Source organism: Tyto alba, unplaced genomic scaffold (genome assembly GCF_018691265.1).
Source record: "Tyto alba isolate M040663 unplaced genomic scaffold, T.alba_DEE_v4.0 Super-Scaffold_17, whole genome shotgun sequence".
Classification (NCBI taxonomy): Eukaryota; Metazoa; Chordata; class Aves; order Strigiformes; family Tytonidae; genus Tyto; species Tyto alba.
In genome coordinates, this window is record NW_024881279.1 from 8346009 (window position 1) to 8370300 (window position 24292).

At 47.7% G+C, this 24292-nt stretch overlaps 1 protein-coding gene across 1 annotated transcript in view; it reads right to left on the minus strand.

Annotated features, from left to right (window-relative positions):
• The window catches only part of FAT2 (FAT atypical cadherin 2), a 59229-nt gene extending 37783 nt beyond the window's left edge, over window positions 1-21446 (minus strand). The window contains exons 1-3 of the mRNA XM_033006192.2: window positions 21147-21446; window positions 5588-8873; window positions 4818-5132 (exon numbers count right to left, since the gene is read on the minus strand). Coding sequence (XP_032862083.2) covers window positions 4818-5132; window positions 5588-8852 — 3580 coding nt within the window. The 5' untranslated portion in view covers window positions 8853-8873; window positions 21147-21446. The remainder of the gene's footprint in view (window positions 1-4817; window positions 5133-5587; window positions 8874-21146) is intronic.
• Window positions 21447-24292: the final 2846 nt, after the last annotated feature.

Here is a 24292-nt window from a genome sequence, read left to right on the forward strand (position 1 = left end):
TCTCGTATCCCAGCTGGGAGTCTTACCAGATGGCATTTTTGGGTTTAGCTTCATATCTGTTGAGCCACAAGTCAAAGGGTTGGCTTTTCCTCCTGATCCCAGGCAAACTCCCTCTGCCCCTCATCCTGTGCTCAACTGCGGCTTTCAGTTCCCCTCTCCAGAGCCAGTTACCACTCTGCCTTGAGATCAGAAAGCTCTTGTGGTTAACGGTTAATCAGTCGAATTCCCGTATGGAGCCGTGGTGTAGTGTGGCTGCCAAGTGCACAAACTGCCAGCACTGTTCACATGGCAGCTGAGCACCCAGAGACAGGGAGACAGGGATCGGACATGGTGCTCGAGAGAAGCCAGCTGGAATTAATGCATATTTTTATTTATTGCTACTTGGTTATACACACTGTGAAGCCAGAGGGCTAAAATGGAAGTGGAAACTGTTATTAAAGGGGAACTGCAGTCAGCTTTCATGGCCTGAGGAAACAGTTCCTTGTTTCTTTCTGCTGCCCCTCCAAGGACCTGGAAAGTGCATGTTTAGTTTCCAATGAGCGTGTTTTGTGTGTGCATGTGCACATGTGTGAGTTATCAGTGCAGTCACTGCCCGCCTGGAAAACACCAGCTAGCCCACCCCATGGGACTTGTGATCGAGTGGGTGTCTTATATTTGTGTTCTTGTATGTGGCCCTGAAGGCTTCTGCTGAGTCCTCCACAGACTGAACAAAATTGTCAAAGGTCCTAATTGCACTTGGCCAATTAGCCAAGATCTGCATTCACCTGAAGGTCCAGAAACAATCCTTTCTTTTGCTTGCATACAGGCAGGCACAAGCTCTGCTCTTGCAGTCTATCTACACACAGCAATGGGAAAGGACAGTCTGTAATTCTCCCGCTTGCTGCCTGGAAAGGGGAGAGAGGAAAGCTGGTCGTGTTGGAACAGGAGCAGCAAAATTAACAGTGCATTGTTGTCAGGGAACAAAAAAATAATAATAAGTTCTGCTGGCAAGAGCAGGGCTGGGGTGGAGGTTGCTGGCCCCCTGCCCTTGCTTCAGGGAGGAAAATCTAAGATAGTTAAAATAGCCAGAATCAAGTTTGCAGGCACTGGGGCTTTCACAGGAGCCCGAGAAGGGAAGAAGTTGTTATCCTGAAATCCTGTTTCTGTTGTCTCACTGTTGCTTCCATTTCACCTTCTCCTCTCTTTTCTCCTCCTACCACCTCTCTTCTTGTTCTGACCCTGCTTTGCACTACTCCGTGCTCAGCTGGAGCTGGTGGTACATTGGCTTGGGGAGCAGCAGTGCAACCACCCCTCAGATTTAAAAAGCAGGCTGCGTCTGGATGTCCTTCCATGCAGAGAAATGCAGGTAACCACAGGCATCCTGGGGAATCCCATGGACACTGACACAGCAGGAGAAGCACCAGAAGAACAAGCACTAGATAAGAGCTGGAGATGAATATTCCAAGGTAGAAGGGTTCTCCAAACAGCCTTTCAGCAGGATGAATGGCTTTGCCCTGACACAGATTCCCAGTTCCTCTTGGTCCTGTCTGGACTAGAACCCCCTTCACTTAAGAGACTGTAAATCCTGAACAAAACAAGCTGAAAACCTTTCCAACAAAAGTATACCCCAAACCCTACTACCTCCCCATCTCTCCACGTATCTATCTCTCTGTCTCCCACAAACACTGCTCTGCACCAGCTGCCAGGCTGGGCTGGAGAGATTCCATTGCCAATGGCAGAAAGCTTTCATCTCACTGCACAGTTTTATTCTCTCTTCTCATTAGCCTTTAATTTATTTTCCCTCTTTTTCTCCACCCTCTTTAGGGAATTGAGATCTGGAAGAGCTTAGAGCCCTTCTGTAGTAGTTCAGGGATGCTGGAGGAGTCAAGCCTTGCCAAGGGACAATTATCATGGCCATTCCTGTCTCCCTGCAAGGCCTCAAGAGGAGAAGTCAAGGGGCTTTGCTGGTTATGTCTCCACTGGCCAATCCACCCCTATGTCGAGATACTGGATCAAACACAGAACAAGCCAGCTCCAGGACCAGAAATAGGTTACTTGTAATAGTGTGCCACTATGCCCCAAATAATTGTGCAGGGCTATTCTGCAGGGTTATTCTGGGTGTAGACATGCCTGTTGTAATAGTAAACGAGGACCTTAATTCATATTAGCAAACAGGATGAGAACAGGCTTCCTCTCCCTCTGCCAAGGGCTCCTACCAGGAGTGCCCTGCCTGGGAGACACCCAGAGTGACATCTGGCCCTCTCATGCTCTGGCTTATTTCAGTGCCAATGTGACTTATTTGTCCTTTGATGACAGTTTTAGATAGGAGAAGAGGAGAGGTCTTGATCACAGTCTTCTCCACATGTAGGAGCCTCCCTTCTGATCTGAGTGCTGGAGGAACCCCTGACACATGCAGATTATCTTGTCCTTTGCTCAAATCGTGTGAGCAGCAGCTTCTGTGGTTTCCTCTTGAAACTTTAATTATCATTGAATTATGTGACAGAGATTCAGCTTCATCACAGATAAGCAGCTCTGCCTACTCAAACTCTTTTGCGATTGACCATGGATTTGAGATTGACCATGGAAGGCATATTGGCAATCGGGATCATATAGATCTCTGGTGTTTCAAGAACTGAAATGTTTCTGGGTGTTTTTGTGATCATTTCCTCCAGGTAGTGAAAGAATAGATGCATTTATTGCATTTGAAAAACAAAGGATACATCCTAACTAAAAATCTGAAATAAACATCAGTGGTCTAGTAGCACTATAGTGCTCAGATACTTGCAGTGTTTTCTCTCTTCTCCTGCTCAAATGTAACTCATTTGATTTGCACTGCACTGGGATAACCCTTTTTTTGAATACAACCCTGCACTGATGTGAATGACCAGGAACTGAATGACCAGCAGTTCATCTTCCAATGCTGCACTAATAGTCTGAGACCAAAGATTATATTTTCATTCTACTGAATGGAGCAACTAGAATACCCTTGTCTGGAGAATGAAAATATCAAAGGGTTTCCAATCAGCTCCTACAGCCCTGAAATTTAGACAAGCTGTGATATTCTTTCTGGCAGTAGCAGCACATGACTCCTCTTTAGATACTGTAAGCATGAGGATATAAACTGCTCAGTTTATGCCAATGTTTGTAGGTAATTATTTGCTCTTCTGGGTGACATGCAAGTAAAACAATGGATAACTGAATCCTCATCAGGCTTGGAAGCAGGTCCTTAAACAACCTCCAAGCTCAGGCTTTAAAGAAGAGACCTCCTGCAACTGTCCAAGAGATAAGATCAGCTCATAGGTTTCTTACAGGACTGACAAACTCACCACTCTTGACATGCAAATTGCCTCACTGTAGAGAGAGATGGATAGGAGGTGACTCATACAGGAGAGAGTGTTTTTTGTGTAAAATGGGAATTAAAGGTTTGGCTTAGAGGTGAGGTGTCTCATTAGCAAATTATTTAGATTTTGCCAGTGTCGCTTATTTTAGCATAAAACACAACAGCCTTGGAGCATGGCTTTGTAGGGCTGCACTCACATGGGTGGATGTTTTGCCTGCTGCCTGCAGCACAGGGATGACTGAATTTCCTGGGGGTGCATGGGTGCACAATGGAGCTCAGCAGATGAGGGAAGCTAGCCTGGTGTCTTGATAGCCATTTCTGATCCAAACCCTATTGCAAAGGCAGTGGTCTTCTAAAATAGGGCCTCTGAAGGCACCTCTCCATGGAACCCCGCATTTGTGCAAGCTGTCTGTGGGGCTGAGTTGTGCATAGTTGTTTGGACTATGTGGGAAAGTTGGATGCAGCGGAATGACCTGACCTGGCTAAAAAGCTTTTGACAGTGGAGACAGCTACAACTGGGGCTAGCAGTGGACACAGTTAGCTGACATCTCCAGGTGTATCTATATGGTGCCTTGTAGAGACACCCTATGAATCTCTTGCAACCAGAAGGATTTCAGTTTTTCAGCGTAACAATTTCTTTCTAAACATCCCTCTCCTAGCCAGCTGTAGAGGACTGCCAGAGAGCCATTATACCACAGGTAACGTGTAATTGAGAGCTGCACTAGCCTTTTTCAATACATCCATCTGCTTTCTCATCTGAGAGCAGGCTTCTATCTCGCTGCAGTAGGTGAACTGCTTTTATCATCCACAGGAGATCAAAGTCATGCAATTAATCCTCTCCCATACTCAGACTCCGTGCCCTCCCTTCCCTCTTCTCCCAGGAGCTGATGGTGTGAAGGGCTCAGCACAGCTTTCCTTGCCAGACTGGCCCAATGTCAGCTCTGCTGGGATAGTTTGAGGAAGGTGTTTACACAAAACATCAGCGGGTTTTTGATGGCTCTGAAAGATCTGGTAATTAATCCTCAGATGAAAGATACAGTCTAGGAAGACAGCAGAAGAGGCTTACTACACTTACTACATTAATAGCGCCGGAGAATGGGTGGAGCCTTTAAATGCAGTGGGATTCATTTTTATTAATCCTGCCTTGGTCTGTCTCAGGAACAGATACCCACCTCCAGAAGGGTGTTTCCTGGCTCAGGCTGTGCAGTAGGGTAGTTGTTTATAAGGGGGAAGATTAAAAGCAACTGCTTGGTTCTGTTTAGGGCACTGAAAGTAGCACATTTGTGTTGTTCTGAGAGCCACCTGGATGCAAATAGCAGCCCTCAGCTTGAGGGTTTCAATCCTTAGCCTCCCCACACAGTGTGTTTGGAGACTGGGACTTTTGCTGCAGAAGGGAGGTGTGACAAAGGCAGCTGTGTGGGCTGTTCATATTGAATATTTAACATCCTCTGGGCACTTGGAAGCCTCAAAAACAGATGCTGAATTGGGTCAGTCTTACCTGTAATGGGGTTAATGGTGAAGAGTCCTTGAGGATTTCCAGTTAGGATGTGAAAAGTCAGTTTTCCGTATGAGCTAGAGTCTGGATCCAAGGCATCAAGCTGAAGGACAGATGTGTTTCGTGGGGAATTCTCCATCACAGAGGCATAGAATACAGGTCTGGACATCTGAGGTGGGTTGTCATTGGTATCGGTGACTTCAATATAAATTTCAGTCACAGAAGACAGAGGAATTGTTCCCAGGTCAAGAGCTAGCACTGTCAGCCAGTAGTGAGAAATTCCTTCTCTGTCGAGTGGTCCTATGGTCCGGATGGTGCCTAGACGAATGACAGAAAGTGCTTGTTAGCATTTAAGGCTTTAAGGAACTCAGACCACTTTGTCCTTAATGCCAGACAAATTTGTGTCTCTAGTCTGCTTCCTGGATTTTTTGCTGCAGGTATAAACTCTGGCACCAACCCTGTATGGCTGTGAGATTGTGTGGAAGGCGAGGGCTTGCTTGTGCTGAGAATAATTTAATACACAAGTGAAAGGGAAGAACTCAGTATTTTGGGACAGACTGATTCTCCATTATTTTAAGGAGAAAAACCCTGCATGCTCCTTCCCAGATACAGGGATGCACATTGTACATCCCTGCATGAGCAAGAAAGATTTGAATGCACAGAACTTTGTAAATAGAGAGAATATAGAAATGTCCTGTTACATCAAAAGGTCAGGCCAAAACCAGCACATAGTTTAAGAGTTTAAGGGACACCATTAACTAAGCTTTCATTACCTGTGTCCTTTTCAATGTGGAAGACGGACAGGCCAGTGCCCTCTCGGAGGAAATATTGAACCTCTCCATCTTTTCCCTTATCAGTATCTTTTGCTGTGACCATCATCACTGATGTGCCCTCAGGGCTGTTCTCCTGCACCCAGCCTTTGAAGACAAAGGAGGCAAAGCGTGGTGGGTGCAAGTTCTCGTTGATATCAAGGATGTTCACTTCCAGGTGGCAGAGGGAAGAGCGAGAGAAAGGCTTCCCTCCGTCACTGACCTGCACGGTTAGATTGTAAGAGTCCTTCTTCTCATAGTCCAGCTCCTTCTCCAATCGTAGTGCCCCGGTTAACTTATCCACATGAAACATCATCTCCTCGTCATTAATAAGGCTGTACCTCACCTCACCCCCAGAGCCAGTGTCTGGGTCAAAAGTCTCCAGAAAGAGAAGAATGGTTCCCACGGGCAGGTCCTCTGGGACCTTCACACTGTTGAGGGCTGGGAGACATTGCGGGGTGTTGTCATTTACATCCTCCAGAGTCACAATGAGATCCGTAACGGAGAACAGCTGGTAGCCTGTTTTGGGCTGGTCCCTAGCTTCTATTTTCAGCACATAACAAGGCCACACTTCTCTATCCAGGACACCTGTAACTGTCACTTCTCCAGTGACACTGTTAATGGCAAACTTATCAGTGGGGGTTAGGAGAGAATATTTTACTCTCCCATTGTCATCTGTATCAGCATCTTCTGCTTTCAGTTGAGCTATTGTTGTCCCTGTTGATACATGTTCTGGTATCGCCACCCAGTAGGCACCTTGTGGGAATTTAGGAGTGTTATCATTGATATCCAAGACATTCACAGCCAAGAGTTTCCAAGATGATTTTTGTGGTGTGCCAAGGTCATATACAGTAATGTTAAGAATGTAGAAGCTGGTTTGCTCATGATCTAGAGGAGAAAGGACTTGAAGGAGACCCAGTTCCAGGTCAATGGTAAAGCAACTGTCATCATTTCCATCTGAGATCACATAGACCAATTTTCCATTAAAACCAGTATCAGGATCAATAGCTGACAAGTCAGCAATAGTTGAGTTAATGGGAACAGTCTCTATGATATCAATAGATCGTGGAAAGTTGTCATCAAACTTTGGAGCGTTATGGTTTATAAGGTGCAAATTCAAAGATATTTCATCATCCTGCCCATGGCCTTGAGACTGAGACTCAATGGAGTGTATGATAGTTTCTGTCAGTTGTTTCAAGACTCCTGTTTCCTCACACTGCATTTTCATGGGGAGACCTTGGCTGACCACAGAGATATTTACAGATGTTGGCAAAGCATAGTTCTCTCCATCTGTTGCAGTTATTTTCAAAGAGTAGAAAAGTGGTTGTTCAGAAGGGAGATCTCTCAGAGATATTCTAAGGGATATTACTCCAGAGACGGGATTCAGTTCAAAATGCCGTAACTCATTGCCAGACTTGATTTCATATTTGATATGCTGCAGCTCATCGCTATCGATTGCAGAGACTGTGGCCACAGGGTTCCCAACAGGAAAGTCCCGTGGGATGTTGCCACTGCAGCTTGCCTTCTCGAACACAGGAGCATTGTCATTGACATTGCTCAGCGTGAGGGAGACGTACACCTCTGTTTCATGGCGGAAGGGTGATCCCCAATCTGATGCCCATACTCGCAGATGATACCATCTCTGCATCAACTCATAGTCCATTGACTTGGAGGTGGAAATGGTGCCAGAATAGGGGTCAATGACAAAGGGAACTGATTTCTGGTTGGCTATGGTGTAGGTGACAAAGCCATTATCTCCTTCATCTTCATCTGTAGCCCTTACTGTTAAGACACTGGTACCAGGAGGCACATTTTCATCAAAGGCCCCACGGTATGAAGACTGACTAAAACTTGGAGCGTGATTGTTGCAGTCAGTGACGTCAATGACAACAGTCGTGGATGTGTGAGTGTTAGTGGTTGTAACTTCAAGTTCAAAATGAGACTGCTCATGGAAGTCTATTGCTCTGACTGTAGTTATGAGTCCAGTGTGAGGATTGATTTTAAAGCTTGTGCTGTCAGGAGTAGGTCTCAAAACATATTTAAGATTTGGGAAGACTGGTGTGATCTTCACCATAATAACTTGGCTTCCAGCTGGGGAAAATTCACTGAGCTGGACCCGGTACACTTCTTTCTCAAACCTGGCAGAAACATACTTGGAAGGAGGTATATGGATAACTCTAATAGGAGAGAACAGTGGTGGCTTGCTCTTGTCCTTGGCTTGCAGACTCAGGTTGAAACCAAATGGGTAAAGTAGCCAGTTGATCTCTTTGGTTGACACAATCATGAACTCAGTGCTCCCAAAATAGGATTTGATGGCTTTAAAATGTCTTCCCAGATCTCCATCGACAAAGTCAACTGAATCTATCCCTGCTTCTGAGTCACCACTTTCTACAGACAGAGTTGCATAGAGAAAGTCTTCAGCTGAGTCAGGTGGTGTCACCTTCACCGAGGAGATAGAGGGAGGTTTCCTGGCAGATGGTTCCACCTGGATCATGAGACTCGCTAAGTTCCCAAAGCCGTTCCCCTCTGTGATCTTTCTCATTCTGTCCACAGCCAAAACCTGCAGGTGGTGCCTGCCTCGATGGGTGCTGTTCAGCCTACCTGTGGTCATAACTGCTCCTGTGGTGGGGTGGATGGTGAATAGGTCAGACTTGGTGTTGAGGGCATAGTAGAACTCGGCGTTCTGGCCAGCATCAGCGTCTGTGGCACTGAGTGTGCTGACCACTGTTTTTAGAGGAGTATCTTCTCTGATGGACACTTTGTAGGAGGGGGGTGAAAAGAGAGGTTTCAAGTCATTTCTGTCAAGAATGTGGATCAGAACTTTGGCCCAGGCTTCATAGGCAAAGGTGCTTTCTGTGGCCTTGATTATTAAAATATAACTGTCTTTGACCTCCCGGTTTAAAAGTGCTGTGTTGCTGCTCCTGGTTCTTATTCTCAAGAAGCAGAAATCCCCAATCACATGCTCCTCTGTTTTAAAGAGGCCAGTGTTGTCTCCAGAAGCTATTCTGTATCTGATGTCCCACTCTGGGTCTGTTTTGTAAATACCCATTTTGACGTAGCTCTCCACATAGGTCTTGGGGGCTGAATTCTCATAGATGGTGGCATTGTAGAAGAAGTGGGTGAAGTGCAGAGGGGAAGTGTTGCCTTTCTCACAGCTCGCCTTGTGGACCACACAGTGCATCAGGAAAACAGCAAGACTCAGGAAGTGCCTCCTGATAGTGACTTCCATGGTGTGGTGTCTCCTTGAGTCCTGCAGGTGTCAAAGGAAGAATATTGTTAATTTTTATTAAGGCCAGTGTGTTAGAGCAAAAGTCTCCATAGGCTCAGCCTCACCTCCCTGCTCTCTCCACCCTGACCTTTGCGGATGCAGTTGTTAGCTCAGGTCTCCTTCCCTCTGTCCCAGTGAGAGACCTATCCTCCCACATTCTCATGCTGGCTCAGATCCATTCACTCTCTCCTTCAGTTTTTGCCCTTATAGGGGGCAAAATGCAAAAAGCAATAAAAAATGCTCTGATCAGGCTGACTTCCTATTCTGCAAACAATCTCTTCCTCCCTTCATTCTTCATTCTCCCTAGTCAAACACATATTTGAACTCTCCACCCCCAATCCAAACCTCACTTCAGTTTTGTTTCTCCATCCTCCCTTCTCCATCTTAACTTCTCCCTCCACACAAGTTCTTGCAAAGTATTTTCAAGAGTCAATATACAGACTGTGATTTGATGTCTCTCCCCATGGCTTGTCTTCCCTTTCCTTTCCCGCTCCTACAGGACTTTGTTCTTCTTCCTCAGCAGAGATGCTCTGCTACGTTGTGCAAATTCCTTCTGAATGGCCAGCTCTACTGTGTGGCCTTTTTGACTCAGTTACCTCAAAGTTCTTCTGATTCTCAGGTATGACCCTGAAGGACTCCTCTGTGTTGCTTGAAAGAGCAGATTTTTAGCAAGACACTTTGACCATGTCACCCTCAGCCATTGAGTAATCTCTCTGGTTCCTCCCTTCTCACAGCAAAGCCCCAGGGTCAGGATTCCTGCAGAAGATCTGCCATCCATGACCACCTGCCATCAACTTCCTTCTCTAACGACTCCTGAACATCTGTGGCTCCACGATTTATCTCTGTGAACAAAGTGCATCAAAGAAGGAACTGGGGAGCACATATGTGATTAACAAGGATGTAACTTTATTGGTGAGCTTTGCAGAGCTTGTTAAAGGATCAAGGCCTGCTCTTTTCAAAAACTAAGTGCGTGCTGCTGTGCGTGCATTTAGGGGTTGAAACCAGGGATAAGCTAAATATAGGTGCATATATTTCCCCTAGATATCCCAGGAGATCTTTATCTAGAACTGTTTCTTCCTCTTTTAAATTTAAATTATATATCAAGTACCTGCCAGTCATTTGGCACATTCCTAATTTAAACAGGGAAGACTTGTTTTTCCAGATACTTTTTCAAGACTCATCTCTTTAAAAGCCAGAACTAGTTCAATTTATAAGTCAAGTTGAATGTTAGGAACAACTTATCGTAGTCTAACTAAAAATATGTGTCATATTCTCCCACTGAGATATCTAATTACCAATAAATACAAAGCTTTAAATTTCATACTTCCTTCAAATCCCTTTTTCTTTCATAAATAGATGCCAACTATCCACCAGTCTCCCTGCCGTGGTAATTTCTTTTTGAAACAAATGGTCTGAAGCTGAAGTGAAACTACCAGAATTTGTAGAGAAGTCAACACAATTTGGATTTGACAAAATTCAGACTAATTTTTTTTATGACATAATTTCACTTCTAGGAAATACAATGTAGTCCCAGATGCACAGCAAATGAAAGAAAATCTTGGAGGACAGGGCTAGGTGATCCAGAAAGGCATGTGGTTCTTTCTGAGAAGTTGAAAACCATGTTCTTAAAAGCTCTGCTTGTTACTTAACAATGCTTAAGAGTTTTGCAGCATGTAGGGACTTGCCTAGAGCTGCTCCCTTCCAACATTTTCAACTGCTGAACCTGGAAAGAAGATGTATGCATGCTGCATGCGCGTGTGTCTACTAGGACTGTGGAGCAGGAAAAGTCACATACAATTCAGAGTAGAATAAGACAGCAGAACAAAACAGCAACAAAAAACACTGCTGTTGCATGAACAGCAGAATTAATGAAGCTGATCACTTTGTATCTGGGCTAATTGACTTTTTAATTGAATTGTACTGAAATGGCAATGTGAACTCATCTCTTATAAGACATCAGAGAACCCACAAGACAGAGACATTATGAACTCCACAACCACAAGAAAAGCTGGAGCTAGAGCACATGCCTTCTTGGGCACCAGCAATTCAATATGGGAGGATAACCTTGAGCAAGGAGTGGGTTTTCTGGCATTTAACAAGATGCAAACTTACTTCTGAATCTCTCTTGGAATGTCCTTAACCTCACTCTTGCCTGTAGATTTCCTGACATCTAAGAAGGGCTTCACATACATTGCTGTTTTTTCCTCTGTGGGGGCACTGGCAGCATTTTACTCCTCTGTCCAGCTAATTATTTTGCAAAACCTGTCATGACCTCATATTTCTGAGTGCTTTGCTCTCAATTACAAGCTGGGCTGAAAACAGTCAGTGGCTTCAGCAGTTATTACGAGAGATGGAGAGCAACTACACACACGGGGCATGAGGCAGAAGCCTCATTTCCTCTGGAAATGATCTGAAACTTTGAGAGACACAGCTAAAACTGACAGAGAATTTTCTAGGAAGCATCACTACCAGCTTTTAAAGTCTAACAGTTTCTCTTTGTGCCTGGACCCATGCCCAAATCCCCAACACTAGCACAGAGAGCCTGTTGTGTCCCCTGACAGCAACAACTTCCTGTGCTCTGAGATACGCTATTTTATCACCTTTATTACCGCATGTGCATCTGCTTGGACAATTTTTGTACCAATACTGCTGGGAAATCCTATCACTGTTTGAACAGTTCTACACAGGCCCGTGTTTGTTGTATCTTATTTTATCCTTTGGTAAAATAATGATGTGGAGAGTGTTGGTGACACTAGTGTCCTTCAAGGGTTGGCCTATTCTGGTTGAGCGTCCTGGGAGGAGCTCACAACTTCCCACCTTGTTGGAAGGAAACTGGAAACCATCACCTACTACTCATAGCCTGGAGTTTCTTCTTTAGTAGGTTGCTCTGGGAAACAATGACACACTGGATGTCTTGTTTCTCCTTCTCCAGCATGGTTTTAATGTAATTTGAAGAATAATACATCTCCTGGGAGATAACTGTGCAGCCCCTGCTCTGTCTCCTACTTCTGGGATCATTTATACCACATTCACAATGCAAACCATGCAGAAGTGAGACTGGGACATCTCCAGAGGCCATGGTGAAGCTCAAGAGAAAAATGGGGCACAGTGCTCTGAACAGAGGGCAAACCTCGTTGACTACTGCCTTGGCTTAGCCACAGGGAAAGCCCTGTTAGAACCATCCCTAGGAGGTGACAGTAACAAACTAGCAGAAAGGAGGTGGATTTCTATGACTCTTGTACTGTGAGTGGGAAAGCTGTATATAATGTGAAAATGGCATAAAATCAATTTACTACCCCTTAAAATCCCAGATATAGGTGGCTGCCAAGGAGGGGCAGTGCTGCCAAGGTCAAGGGTCCTTGTAATTGAGTTCAAGGACGTCCATATTGAAACTGGGTGAAATCAACTGCGACTGTGACAGATTTTTCATGTTGATTAGAAGAAACATTCTTTTTTGTTTTTCTGAGCCGTGCTACCCCATACCCTTCTGCTGACAGTAATTAGTGCGAGGGCCATACCCATTTTATGGCTGCCAGATCAGCTGCAAGCATTAAACACTTAAACATCCTCACCTGCCTCTGGTCCCTCATCTCATGGGAACAGTTATTTCTACTCCTGAAAGCTCTCTGCTTCTTTCTTTCATGATTCCTCTGAGCACAGATGCCCTTTTGGTGCTGGTTGCCTGTGGGGAGGCAGATGCATTGGAGAAAACCCACCGGTGGGATGGAGTGAGGGAGGTAAGGCATGCTCCCGACAGAGGGAAATACCAGGGTATCATTATGTGGTGATTCAGCCTCCCCTCCTAATAACCAGGCGAGGATCAGAGAGCCTTGAGGGGCTTCACTCTCAGCCCTGTAGATGCAAACTCCCTGCAGAGTGAGTAAACAGTCAGTGTATCTCTAATCAGAGCCTAAGCGCACATCTAAATTTAACATCCAAATTGTAATCCTCCGTCAAAGACGTGCCCAAATCTGTTGGTTTGAAATGAAGGAACAAACACAGCACTGAGGTTCAAAGTGTGTGTGCGTGGGGTGGCCGTGGAGATGGGCAATTTGGGTGGATCCGTGCAGGGCACAGCTACGCTGGCCGGCTGGGGCATGGCTGGGGCATGGCTGGGGGGGTCCTCCTGGGGGTCTCCTGCGATGTGCAGGCTGCTGTGTTTGTCAGCCATATCGCAGAAAAGTGCTGCACCCTGCCAGGAAGCAGGTGTGGCCCCAGCCCCACCTTTCGACTCCCTTCAAGAGAAGCGTTTAAAAGCAATAAAAACCCAAAACACAAAACAAGGTGAGTGCTGAGTGCACCAAGAGCAGCATTCCCCTTGCTAGTTGTGGTGGGGGCTTGGCCCAAAGTTTTGAGATCAAAAGGTTAGAAAAAAATCATCATTTTCATGGGAAAGTAAGGACAGCTCTTCCCTTATTGCACTTTTGTTAGCACATGTCCCAAGCTATCTTTCTTCCTCTTTCATTCTCTCTTGCCCTCTCTCTCCCCCGCTTTTCTTTTCTTTGCTACAAGAAACGTCCTCCTTCCCCCGGATAGATACTGATCAAAACTATCCCTGAGCACATCAACATCTTTGTTGGAGGCTACAAGCACTAGGAGCTGGGGGGAGAAGGGAGATGTACTTTGTTGTTTTAATAATCAATGATGGGGTCGTTTAATGGTGGGTCTGAATTTCAGCGGTCATTGGGGAATAGAGATAGAGAGGAAAGGAAGTAAATTGTATAAGATGGTGGGCACAAGGCTTTGGGGAAGAGAATAGTAGTTGGGACTGTCTTCTCCTGGTTTGGGTGGTACTTGAGCAGAAGGGTTTTGGCTACAGTTGGGGCAACATCCTTACAGCCTCCTGACAAATACGATCAACCAGAAAGTAGTCCCTCGGTTGGAAACTCACAGATTAAAAAGTATGCTTCTTGTACAGGTATTGAGCCATGTCTGTGAGATGTCTGGATTCCCAGAGCTGAAATAACCTCTCTACACCCTGCATGCGGGCTGGGCTGCTTGGTTAATGTTTGCCTTTTTCTCTGCCACAGCAATGCTGATGGGAATTAGATCCTTTCCCATTTGGTGCCTTGCTCAGTTTTGGCGAGTTTCCTGCTGGTTGCTCACAAAGCTGGGCCTGTAGGGTTTGAATTCTGCTGGGAGATAGGTATTTTTTTAACTGTTTCCTTGGACTTTGAAAAGCAAACCAAGCCATGGCATGGAGTTGTTCCTGTGATCTCGCCAGCGTTTCTCTGACTGGGATGCTGAAATCGGGATAGAGGCTGGTGCTGTCCTTGGAGATCCTGCTCCTGCATTTGGTTGTGCAGTCTCTCTTTGGTTTTGCAATGAAGTAGAAATACATCCTGGAGGTACTACACAAAGCCAAAAAATTAATGAAAAGAGCCCCTGAAGTTATGGTGTTTCCTTCTTCAGTGTATCTTGGGGTTTTCCAGTGCCTGTGGATGGTTTGCTTAGGTTGTTTGCAGAACTGTGTTTTCCACCAGCCTTCCTAGAGGCTGTGTTAGTGTGGGTAGAGATTTTTTTCTGGACTTGCAGATTCCACCAGAGCACAGTTGGGGTGTTCTTTCCCCCTCTCGTCTTTTCAATCTCTGAATGCCTTGGATAGACCTTTGGAAATTGTTTCCAGATTGCTAAACAGCCTGGAGCAAGGCAGCCGATCATTTAAAACCCGGTGCACGTGCTTTTTACAACCAAGGTCTGCCCTTGCTCAGAGTGACCTGTGAAACGCTGCTTATGTCGTGCAGCCAGTGGTCTGTGGGCAGTGCCTGCACCCTGCGCTGTAAGAATTTCATGGTTCAGCTCCGTTCCTGGTGGTAAAATCACTGCGTGCTGACAGGGTGGGCTGTACTGGGGGCTTCACAGCTTCAGAGCCATGGAAAACCATGGGATTAATGAGTGTTATGCTGGTGTGTGGAGCACTGACTCTGGCTTGGACTGCTCAGCATGGCGGGGGTCACACACAGGTCCCTGAGCAGAACAGATACAGTCCTACAAGCACCACAGGGATGCTCCTCCCATCACCTACCAACTGGGCCAGGCAGGCACCTTATACCTGGGGAGTTTGGGTACCCTGGGGAACTTGGACTGGCAGCCTCTAAGGAGTGTTGGAGGAACAGAGACTCTCTTGAAGGCATCTGGGGGGAAGTCTGTGAGTCATTGACTTGTGGGGGGCAATCTGGGCCCCATGTTGGTAGACCTGGCATGATGCTGGGACATCCTTTTTCTCTAGTCATGCTACATTGCTACAGGAGTTGGTAAAAAATACTGTTCTGAGACAGTGCTGCCTTCCCTGGGTCTAGTCTGCTGCAGCCAGCGGACATGCAAGGGGTCCTGCTAGAACCACTGTTCAGGACAGACAGCAGGAGTGTGGTGGGATGCTGTCCCTGGAGCAGTGAAGGTAGCTGTGCAGAAGAGGGGATAACAGGATGGTTTTCCACATGGGAAGGGTGGCTGGGAAGCGTTTAGTTACTCTGATGTCCAATCCCTCCTTTCCCCCATGCAACGGAATGCTTTTGCCACCTTTGTCACCGTGTCAGTTGTTCACAAACCGGATGCTCAGATCCAGACTGGCTCTAAAGGCACCTTCCTCCATGACATCTTACCGTGGCCGCCTCCAGCCAGCCACTCACCCCCTTCCCCCTTGGACATCTCGCCCACTGCCCCATCCTCATGGCTTTGACTGTGCCTGCTGCTCTACCTGCTGCCCTGGTTTGCTCCTCCACCAGAGCAAGCAGATGCTATGTGCCTTTGACTCCAAGTCATCCTCTGTCCACGAGCAAGGCATCACCTTGTATGTGAAGCCGAAGGCTCTTGTCACTTTTCCATGATGTGATGTGCATTTCTGTCCAATACTCTGTGAGGAACCCAGGGAGAGACTGATTTTGTACTGTTTCCATCACCTAAGCCTGGCTCAGATATGTCACATGGCCGAGGTTTCTCTGTCATTGTTGTAAGCCTCCAGGAGCTTGCCTGTTAGACACAGAAGAACTTGAACAGGCTTGAACTCCCTGTAGTTATAAGGGCCGCTGATCTTTATCTGTCTTGGCTTTGCGACGTAAAGTGTTGATCACACAGCTCCAGAGCTGTGGAGCCCTCAGTAGGGGTATGGGGTCACTGAAGGAGGCCTGGGGTGTGAGGGAACCTTGCAGTGCCAACTGCCTTGCTGCTGGCTCCTGTCCCAGACAAAGTGTGACATCAGGGAGGTTGACTTGTTGTGCCAAGGGCAGGGGGAGGCATCCATATACATTATTCCTAATCCCCTTCCTCTGTTCTCCCCTGAAAAGATCAGCTGCTTTTCCCTCCGCACTGATTGCTTCCTGCTCTCCCCAGTTAGCAGCAGCAGGGGGGTAAATCCTGCCTGGGGTCCAGAAGCTGCCATTGCACTGATTACCAGGGATGTGTTGGTGGGGGGGTGACATCTCCTTGGCCAAGGATAGCAGCTAAGACAGCCAGGAGACAGGAAGGAAACAGCAGATCCCACTGGTGGCTCAGATGGGAACAGGGTACCTGTCGCCTGTGAAAAGAAACAGCCCTGAGGGCTGGAGATGGGCAGTGCTGGCGGGAAGGGGGCTCACCAGGCAGGCTGCGAGGGGCCCAGGGGCCGGGCACCGTGGTGCAGCAGCCCAAACGTGTAGGCGCAAGAGCCAGCTGCAGCGTGCCAGCTACTCACGTGAGCGTGCCCCAACTCTGCTGCTGCGGGGACTGTGCACCTCTCTCTCTGGGATTTGGCTCCCATGGAGGCTGTTAGTGCCCAGGGCCACGTACCTCTGTCACTGCAAACTCGCTGGCCCAGCCCACGTGCCGTGACAGTCAGCACAGGCTGCGAGAGCCCACAAGAGATCCTGGGCTCTTTCTTGATCTCTTTTTCCTTCAAAACTCATACTGAGCCTTTCACAATTTGCATCCCAAGCATGAGGAAAATATCTTGCACTGATAATCATTCCCTTGTCTGCAGACCTCTGAGGGAAGCTGGTGCGTGGGACCACACTGTCAGTCCTCCCCGCTACCTTTTGGATCCACTGGCCAGTTTCAGCCAAATTTAACCCGATAAGTAAAGACTTGAAAGGAGTTAGGTTTGGACAAGCTTGTGAAAAGCAGCAGGAGAGAGGAGAGAAATCCAAATTAGGACTCCCAGCTGGAAGAAAAGGCTCTAATGTGAGCCCAACCCAATTATTAGACATCAGAGAATCCACACAAGAGAGAGAGCGCCCCAGGCAACCAAGCTTCATGAATTCTGCTGCTCGCAAAACAGCTGTTTATTTAGGTTCTGCAAAGCCTGAGAGGTCCTTTCTGGGATCCCAGCACACAACCCCCATCTGGCCCACTAGAGCCGTGAATGCAGACTGGGCTCAGCTCCCACCCCAGCCTGGAAAGAGGAGCACATCAGTGTTGGGAGGTACTCTAACCCTGATCTGCTTGACCTTGTGAGTCCTCATCTGCACCTTAATTCAACCTGGATGTTTGCAATGAGGACACTGGCTACATCACCTGAGTGCCGATAGTCCTCTCAGAGGCCCTTTCTGTGATTCCTTGTGGGGAACATATATGTTATCCTATGACCAGTAAAATTTGTTGGGAAGGAGTCCAAGAGCATCTTGGCATGAAGAGCTGGGTGAGGGACCATGTGCCCTGCTGGATGCAGGTGAGGAGCACTGATGCTCAGCAGGATGTGGACTGCCTGTCTTCTCTCTGCCTTCCAGCACAGCCCTCGTCCCAGTGCCTCCTCCCTCACCTTTTTCTCCCCTACCAAGCAATTCTCATTCACCTGCAGACCTGTCCCTGAACTGATAGGAAGATCTTCTCATTCCCCTGCCCAGCACCCTGCTGGTCCTTCCCTTCTGGTGCCTGAAGGAGAGCACAGAGAGCAGCTTTCCGCTCTGCCTGCAGCCTCTTTCACCCTGCTGCCATCTGTTTGCCTTGCACTTCTCCTTCCCGTCCCTCTCCTGTGTTCAGAGACAGTGTAAGGACACAGAGGACAGAATGAATGACATGATCAGGGCATGATCCTCCCTCATAAAAGGATGGCTGGTCAGCATGTCAGCAGCTCTGTCACAGACATTCCCTGCAGCAGACATTTATTGAATGCAAAGAGATACCTGGAAGCTGATAGAAAACTCTGAGTTCCCAGCCCTGCCTGCCCTCAGGAAACCTGCCCGCAGCAGCCCACCTCCTCTGCTGTATCCACAGTGCCAAACAAGCTGATGTAAAGCCAGTCCCTGGCCTGGGGAGCTCAGGGTTTCACCGGAGAAAAGATTAACCCCTGAGACAAGTATGTTTGCCCGGGCTGGTCTCATTGCCACAGCATGTCCTTGTCAGCTCTTGTTGTGCTCCCAGCACAAGGTGCTACCTCCCGCCCTGAGCTGTCTGCTGGAAACACATTCCTGAAAGCTCCTGCCATTGCAACACCTCTGCGGAGCAAGCAGCCGTGTGGGGACAGCCAGGTACCAGGCTGGGCACACAGTGTCCCTGTCAACCTGAGCAATACAGAGTATCTACTCACGGCATAACCAGCCTCTCCCAGGCTGCTCGAGTCACAGCATCAATCCAAGGTCAATCCAAAATCGTCCCACAATGTAAGAACAACTGAATAGCCACGCTTGGCCATCTCTCTATAATATCTGTCCCAAAAGGGCCAGTTTTGATTGTGTAGAGGAGGAGCGTAAGAGATAAGGCATGTATTACATGCTCCTCCTGTTTTCCAGCATCAGTGCAAGTACATGGTTGCTCTTGGGCTGTTGCGCTTAACCTCCACTGGAGCGATCCAACTCAAATGGTTCGAAACCTTGTTTGAAGCCAAGTACACTTTTGGCCTCTGCAATATCCGGTGGCAATGTGTTCCAGAATTTAATTATGCCCTCTGTGTGGAAAAAAAATACTTCCTTTGGTTTGTTTCAAACCTGCTTCTTGTTCGTTTCTGAGCTACAAACCTTCCTAATAGCCCTTTCAGCCTGCCCCTCCCTGGAGCTCCTTCTTCCAAGAATTAGGAAAGAAAGTTTCTTTGCTAATAAACCAGTACCTGCCCCATTGCCAAGGAAAAAGTGTGGTTGAGAGGAAAAATTGCTTGCTCAGCAAATCAGCTTGCTAATAGACAATGGAGCATCAGTGTTGCCAACCCAGTTTAAAAAAAAAAAAAAAAAAAAAAAGGCTGAGGGTATTTAATCCTCTTATGCTTGTGCATGATACAGAAGAAAGCCCACTACTGCTCGAGGTGCAGCTGCACTCGCGTATTCCACACGTCGCAAAAAAACAAAGCGAGGTGTGTGGAGCAGGGAATGCCATTTCTGTAGCATGGAGGTAGCTGGAACGATCCTCTAGGACTTGCCTTGGAGCAGTTGGCAGGAGCGTAGGATGCAAAATGCATTAGTTTCTAACAGATGTTTGATTCCAGGTGTTACGCCTCCTTTGAACTCTCCCTTCGTACATGAATGATGCTTGTTTGTTCGGAGGGCTGGGAGAAGCACTGGTTTCTGAGAGCATTAGGATTTGAAATACGTTTGTGGTGCAAGCTATATCTAAGGGAAAGGCTCAGGAGAGGAACAGATCCTGCTGCACTCTCCCTTCTGCAGGCGGGGTGGCTGGGCTCACTTTTGCAGCTTTACGAAGCACGTTAGAGCACAACAAGCAGATGGGGAGAAGCAGAGACTGAAGCCACTGGCTGGGTTAGAAACCTCTTCCCTGCTCAGTCCCTCAGGAACCCCAGTGACTTATCAGACAGGCGGATGTCCCTGAACTGTTCCTGATAAGCTGAGGTGCGCTGCATATTAGGAGATGATAAGGGTGCACAATACCAAGCCTGGTGATTTTGCCTCCCTGAATACCGAGACAGCCCAGCCTTCCTCAGGAGCCCGATACAGACTGTTTGCTTTCCGTCCCGAGGCTCCGATAACCTCCCAGGTCTCTCTAGCTGGCAGCCTGGACCGCTGTAGCAGCTCCCCATGTGTCCCATGACCGCTCTTTAACCCCCCTGAGTGCCAGAGCAGAGGAGGCAGTGGGCTCCGTGCCCTCCTGCCTGGATCCAGGGCACCCTGGGCGAAATGGGAGCCCACCGGTCACAGCCCTGCCTGCAAAGCCTCCCAGCTCTGGCCACTGCACTGCCCCAGTTTCAAGACTCTCAGCCCTTCACAGCTGCAAACCCAAGTAAGTGCCAGCTTTTTCAAGAGTTTTGTCTGAAAAAAAACCCTGTTGTGTGACAGCTGATCTTTGCCCCTCTGGAGTGCTGCACGCCACCAAGTCAGCCCCTAATGCCCCTGAGAAGCTGATTAGCTGATAACTGTTGTTTGGAAGGGCCCCGTATTGCTCCAAGCACCCAGGCCTCCATCCCTATATTTTTACCTCTTTTCTCAGCGCTGCACACATATACGGGAAATAATTCCTGCACACCCTGAACTGGGGCTGAGTTGGCTCTGGGATTTCATCTCATTTTGCTATCAGGGCAAAATAAGATGATAGTGAGCAAAATTGCACTGATGCAAACACATGCACGTTCACGTATGCGCTCCCGTGTGAAGCAGTGCCAGTGACTCTTGCTTCAGCTCCCTGGCTCCGCTGCCTGTCGTGGAGCAGGACCAGGGCAGGCAAGGGGCTCTTGCCTGGCTGTACAGGGAGGCACCAGCACCGTGTCTACACTCGGGGATCCACAAAGCACAGCTGAGTTCGAGGTGACAGTGGAAGTGACTTAATGGGGAACGGGGAGACAGAGCTTGGAGCAGCACCACCTCACCCTGCTTAGTGAAGTTGTATAAGGCCAACAACCGAGCCTACAGCCAAACGCCATCACCGCTCCTGCAGCAGCACATCCATTTACTCCAGCACAAGCATGTTCCCCGCAGAAATCCTGCCCTGTGCAGACACCTGGAGCACTGCTCTGCTCAGTCCCTCCCCGCCTGCCTTGCTCAGCAGTGCGGCTTCCACATTTGCTACCTGGAGCCCATCTGCTTGCACTGACTGCAGCATGCTAAACTTTCCCAGCTAAGACCAGATGCAAACTCTGTGCAAACACAGCTGAAGTTTTCCTGGCTCCTTCCATATCCCCCCACCACGCTAGGGCTGCCAGACTGGAGGAAAAGATGAAAGGCTCTCCCTTTGCATCCCAAAGCCCTATCTTTAGGACGAGGCTGTTTTCAGCAAAAGTTACTCACATGCAAAAGCAGTTTCATGACTAAATCTCTTCGTTCTCCATGCCTTCCTCCATCCATGCTGTACAGACTTCTCCCTGAGTCATTTCAACTTCCCACACCAGCGAGCAGCGTGCCTTACCTGTTGCAACAGGAGAGACCTCTCCTGAAGTTTACTGCCTCTCTGCTCTCACTGCTGAAAATCCTCTCCCACAGCAGCACCTCGCTGGCTGCCGGGGGTCCATGGTGCTTGAAAATCAGGGGAGAGGGTTCAGAGAAATTCCTGCAAGAAGGGCTTTTGCTGGCTGAAACTCCGGCAGCACAGGTTGAGAACAGCAAGGGAGAAAGTTGCAGGAGGTGGAACTGCCTCGCTGAAGAGCCAGCCCTTCCGTGACGGACTGGAGGAGGAGGAAGAGGAGAGGCATCACCCGCTCCCTCACTGCAGAAGTGAACTTGTGTGTGTGCGAATGTCAGAGCTGGGCAAGGACCCAAGCCTTAGAGCCAAATAATTGCAGAGCTTTTTACTGTTAGATTAACGAACATTGCCATGAAATCCAGGACATCAACTGCAAGTGTGTGTGGGGGGGTGGGGGGGTGTGCAGAATATGTCAGGTAAATCCCTCCAACACACCTGAAAAACCCAAAGGTTGTTTTTAACTAGCTGCCAGGTGGGTGTTGCAAGGAGGGATGGGGAGAAGGGGGTGGGGGAAACCTGAATCTGCCCTCAGAGCAGCTGCGTGCGGAGAGGCACTTTGAAGGTTGTTGTTGTTTGTGTTGGGGGAGCCCCCAGAAACCCCAGCTGCCGCCAGTAAGCCCCAGGGTGTTCGGCGCTGTACAGGCAGAGGATGAAAAGGTGGTCCCTGTCCTGAAAAGGCAGAGAAAAGAGAGGGAGGCAGCAAGGAGAGGTGGCAACACAGAGAGCATTGTACCGGAGCTTTGGGGGATTCTTGTTGGCAATGAAAGAGCATCCCAACTCGGGGGGGGGGGGCGTTGTTCAGGGCTGGACTGAAGGGATGTGACACAGACCCGTCTGTGGATGTTCCTTGTCACATTAGCTAGAGCATGGGCAGTCTGTGGGGAGCTTCAGTCCTCTTTGTCCCAGTACCCTCCTGCCTCCCCTCCTCATTTTCCCCTCAACTCTCAGTACATGCTAATGTATATCCCCTTTACTAATGTAATATCCCCTTTAGATTGCAATGGGGTTTGAACAAACACAGGGATAGGTCTCAACGTGGGAAATCAGTGTTCAGGTTAAGGTGAAGATTTTCCCCCCTGTGGTGCATTTTTGCAGAGGAAATGACCGGAAAGCTTTCTGTACAGTTTTAGGAAATCAAAAACAAGTAAAGAATATAAAACCTGGACAATTTTAACTTTAAATTGTCTGAATAGGTGCCCAACTGCTCCTTTTGTGGCTCCATGAGGAGACAGTGATGGAATTGAGCACAGGAACACGTAAAGAGAGACAGACCCCATTAGCAATCTGTTTGAGGAGGAGTGGTTGGTGCAAACTTGCACTTTACCAGCAAATTCCCCAGAACAGCAGGTTATGAGTCCTCCAGCCACACATACAACTTCAACTGGAACTTGTCTTAAACTCGTCACTGTTGAATTAAATCACAGGACACCAATCCATGAAAAAATCCATGGGATTTCATGGTGCAAATCTGAAAATATGTGAAGAGGTCGAGCCATGATATATGGGAATATTTGGGGCTGCCAGTGGAGGTGAGTGAGAGCAATCTGGTAAATTCACCAGAAAATGCAGTTTTGATGGAATCAAAATTGTTCAGCATTTTAGATTAAATCTAATGAACAGTTTGTACCTAGAATGAGAGAGGAAATTTGCACAGCATGGTGAGACTGAATGATCTTCCTGGGGTCACCCTGGGACAGTGCTGAATTGAGAACTGATCTGCTGGCTTTTGGGCTACAAATGTATGTGTTGGGTGCTCTCCTCACAGCATTTAACTCCACTTGGAAAATGACTTTGATGTCAAGCTCATCATGGCCTTTCAGAACTAGTTTGAACTGAATGAGAAGAGGGTATAAATCCTGTTGGATTTATATGTACAGCTGGTCCATTTTTCCAGCTGGTTTAGCCAGATGACTTGTGGGGGAAATTTGCAAGGAAGTTTTGAGGAATATAAAAGTGATAATAGAAGTAATAATACCTTGAAATTGAAAATCAGCTCCTCTTCTTTAAGATATGTCATCAGAGGAGGCCAGGTGATCTGTCAGTAATGGCAATGGGAGGCGCATTTGGGAGGAATGAAAGGAAAAGTTCCTTCATGCAGCCATGGAAGGCGAGAAAATCAGGTATTGGTGGCTGGATTTCAATGGGGCTGAGGCAGGGCTCAGAACAATACTTGTATTATATTTAGACATACCAATGTACAAGTGAGCAAACCTCTGGCTTCAGGGCATCAGCTGATTGCTACAAGAACCAGCATTTCCCTATGTTTGCAGCCTTTCACAACTGGCCAGGTGCCTTGCTCCTTTTGCCAGCATCTGCAGCAGCAGGTAACCCTGGAGACATGGGGCTTGGGGACTTGGTCTCATCTGGTGTAGCAAGGCATGAACTCTCAGCTAGCAAGGCTAGCAGTGCCGATCTTCAGCAAGGCAAAAGACTATCATGCCACCCACAAGACAGCTCTTCTTTTTGCGCGGTCTCATTGCTCTTCCAGGGGGCCTCTTTCAGTTCCTCCTCTGCCATATGTTGCTGATGAAATGCTGTTTGAGGAAGCCGGTGCTCATCTAAGAGCCATGTATCAGGCAGAACCTGCAGAAAGGTTGGACATAAGCTAGGGGTGGTTATTACCTGATCCCCTTACAAAACACATACAAATGCCCAGTGAGTGCAAAAGCCGATGACAACTCCACCTCATTGCCAGCAGATTGGTGACGCTGGGTCTTCCTTTCCCCAGCAGTGGCAGGACGTGGTACCAGTCTTGTTGGGTGCAGGAGACTTCGTTTCAGTTCTTAGAAAAAACTTTTCTCCCTGGCTATGGAGTAGAGAGACATCATATTAATTGAACAGGTACAGTTGGAAAAAAAAATAGACATGCTTTTTGAGGACATGAGCAAAGGAGGACTTGATTGTCCAAAATTCTGATTATTTTTCCAAATGTACCAGATGGTTTGATAAGAAATATTGCTGTTCCTAACTAAATCACAGCATCAGGTTGAGCAGTACTCTAGCTACAGAGAAGAGACCCCAAAATCCTCAGATTATAGTTGGCTAGGTCACTAAGATGGACTCTTGCCTTCCATACAAAGGCAAACATGGGC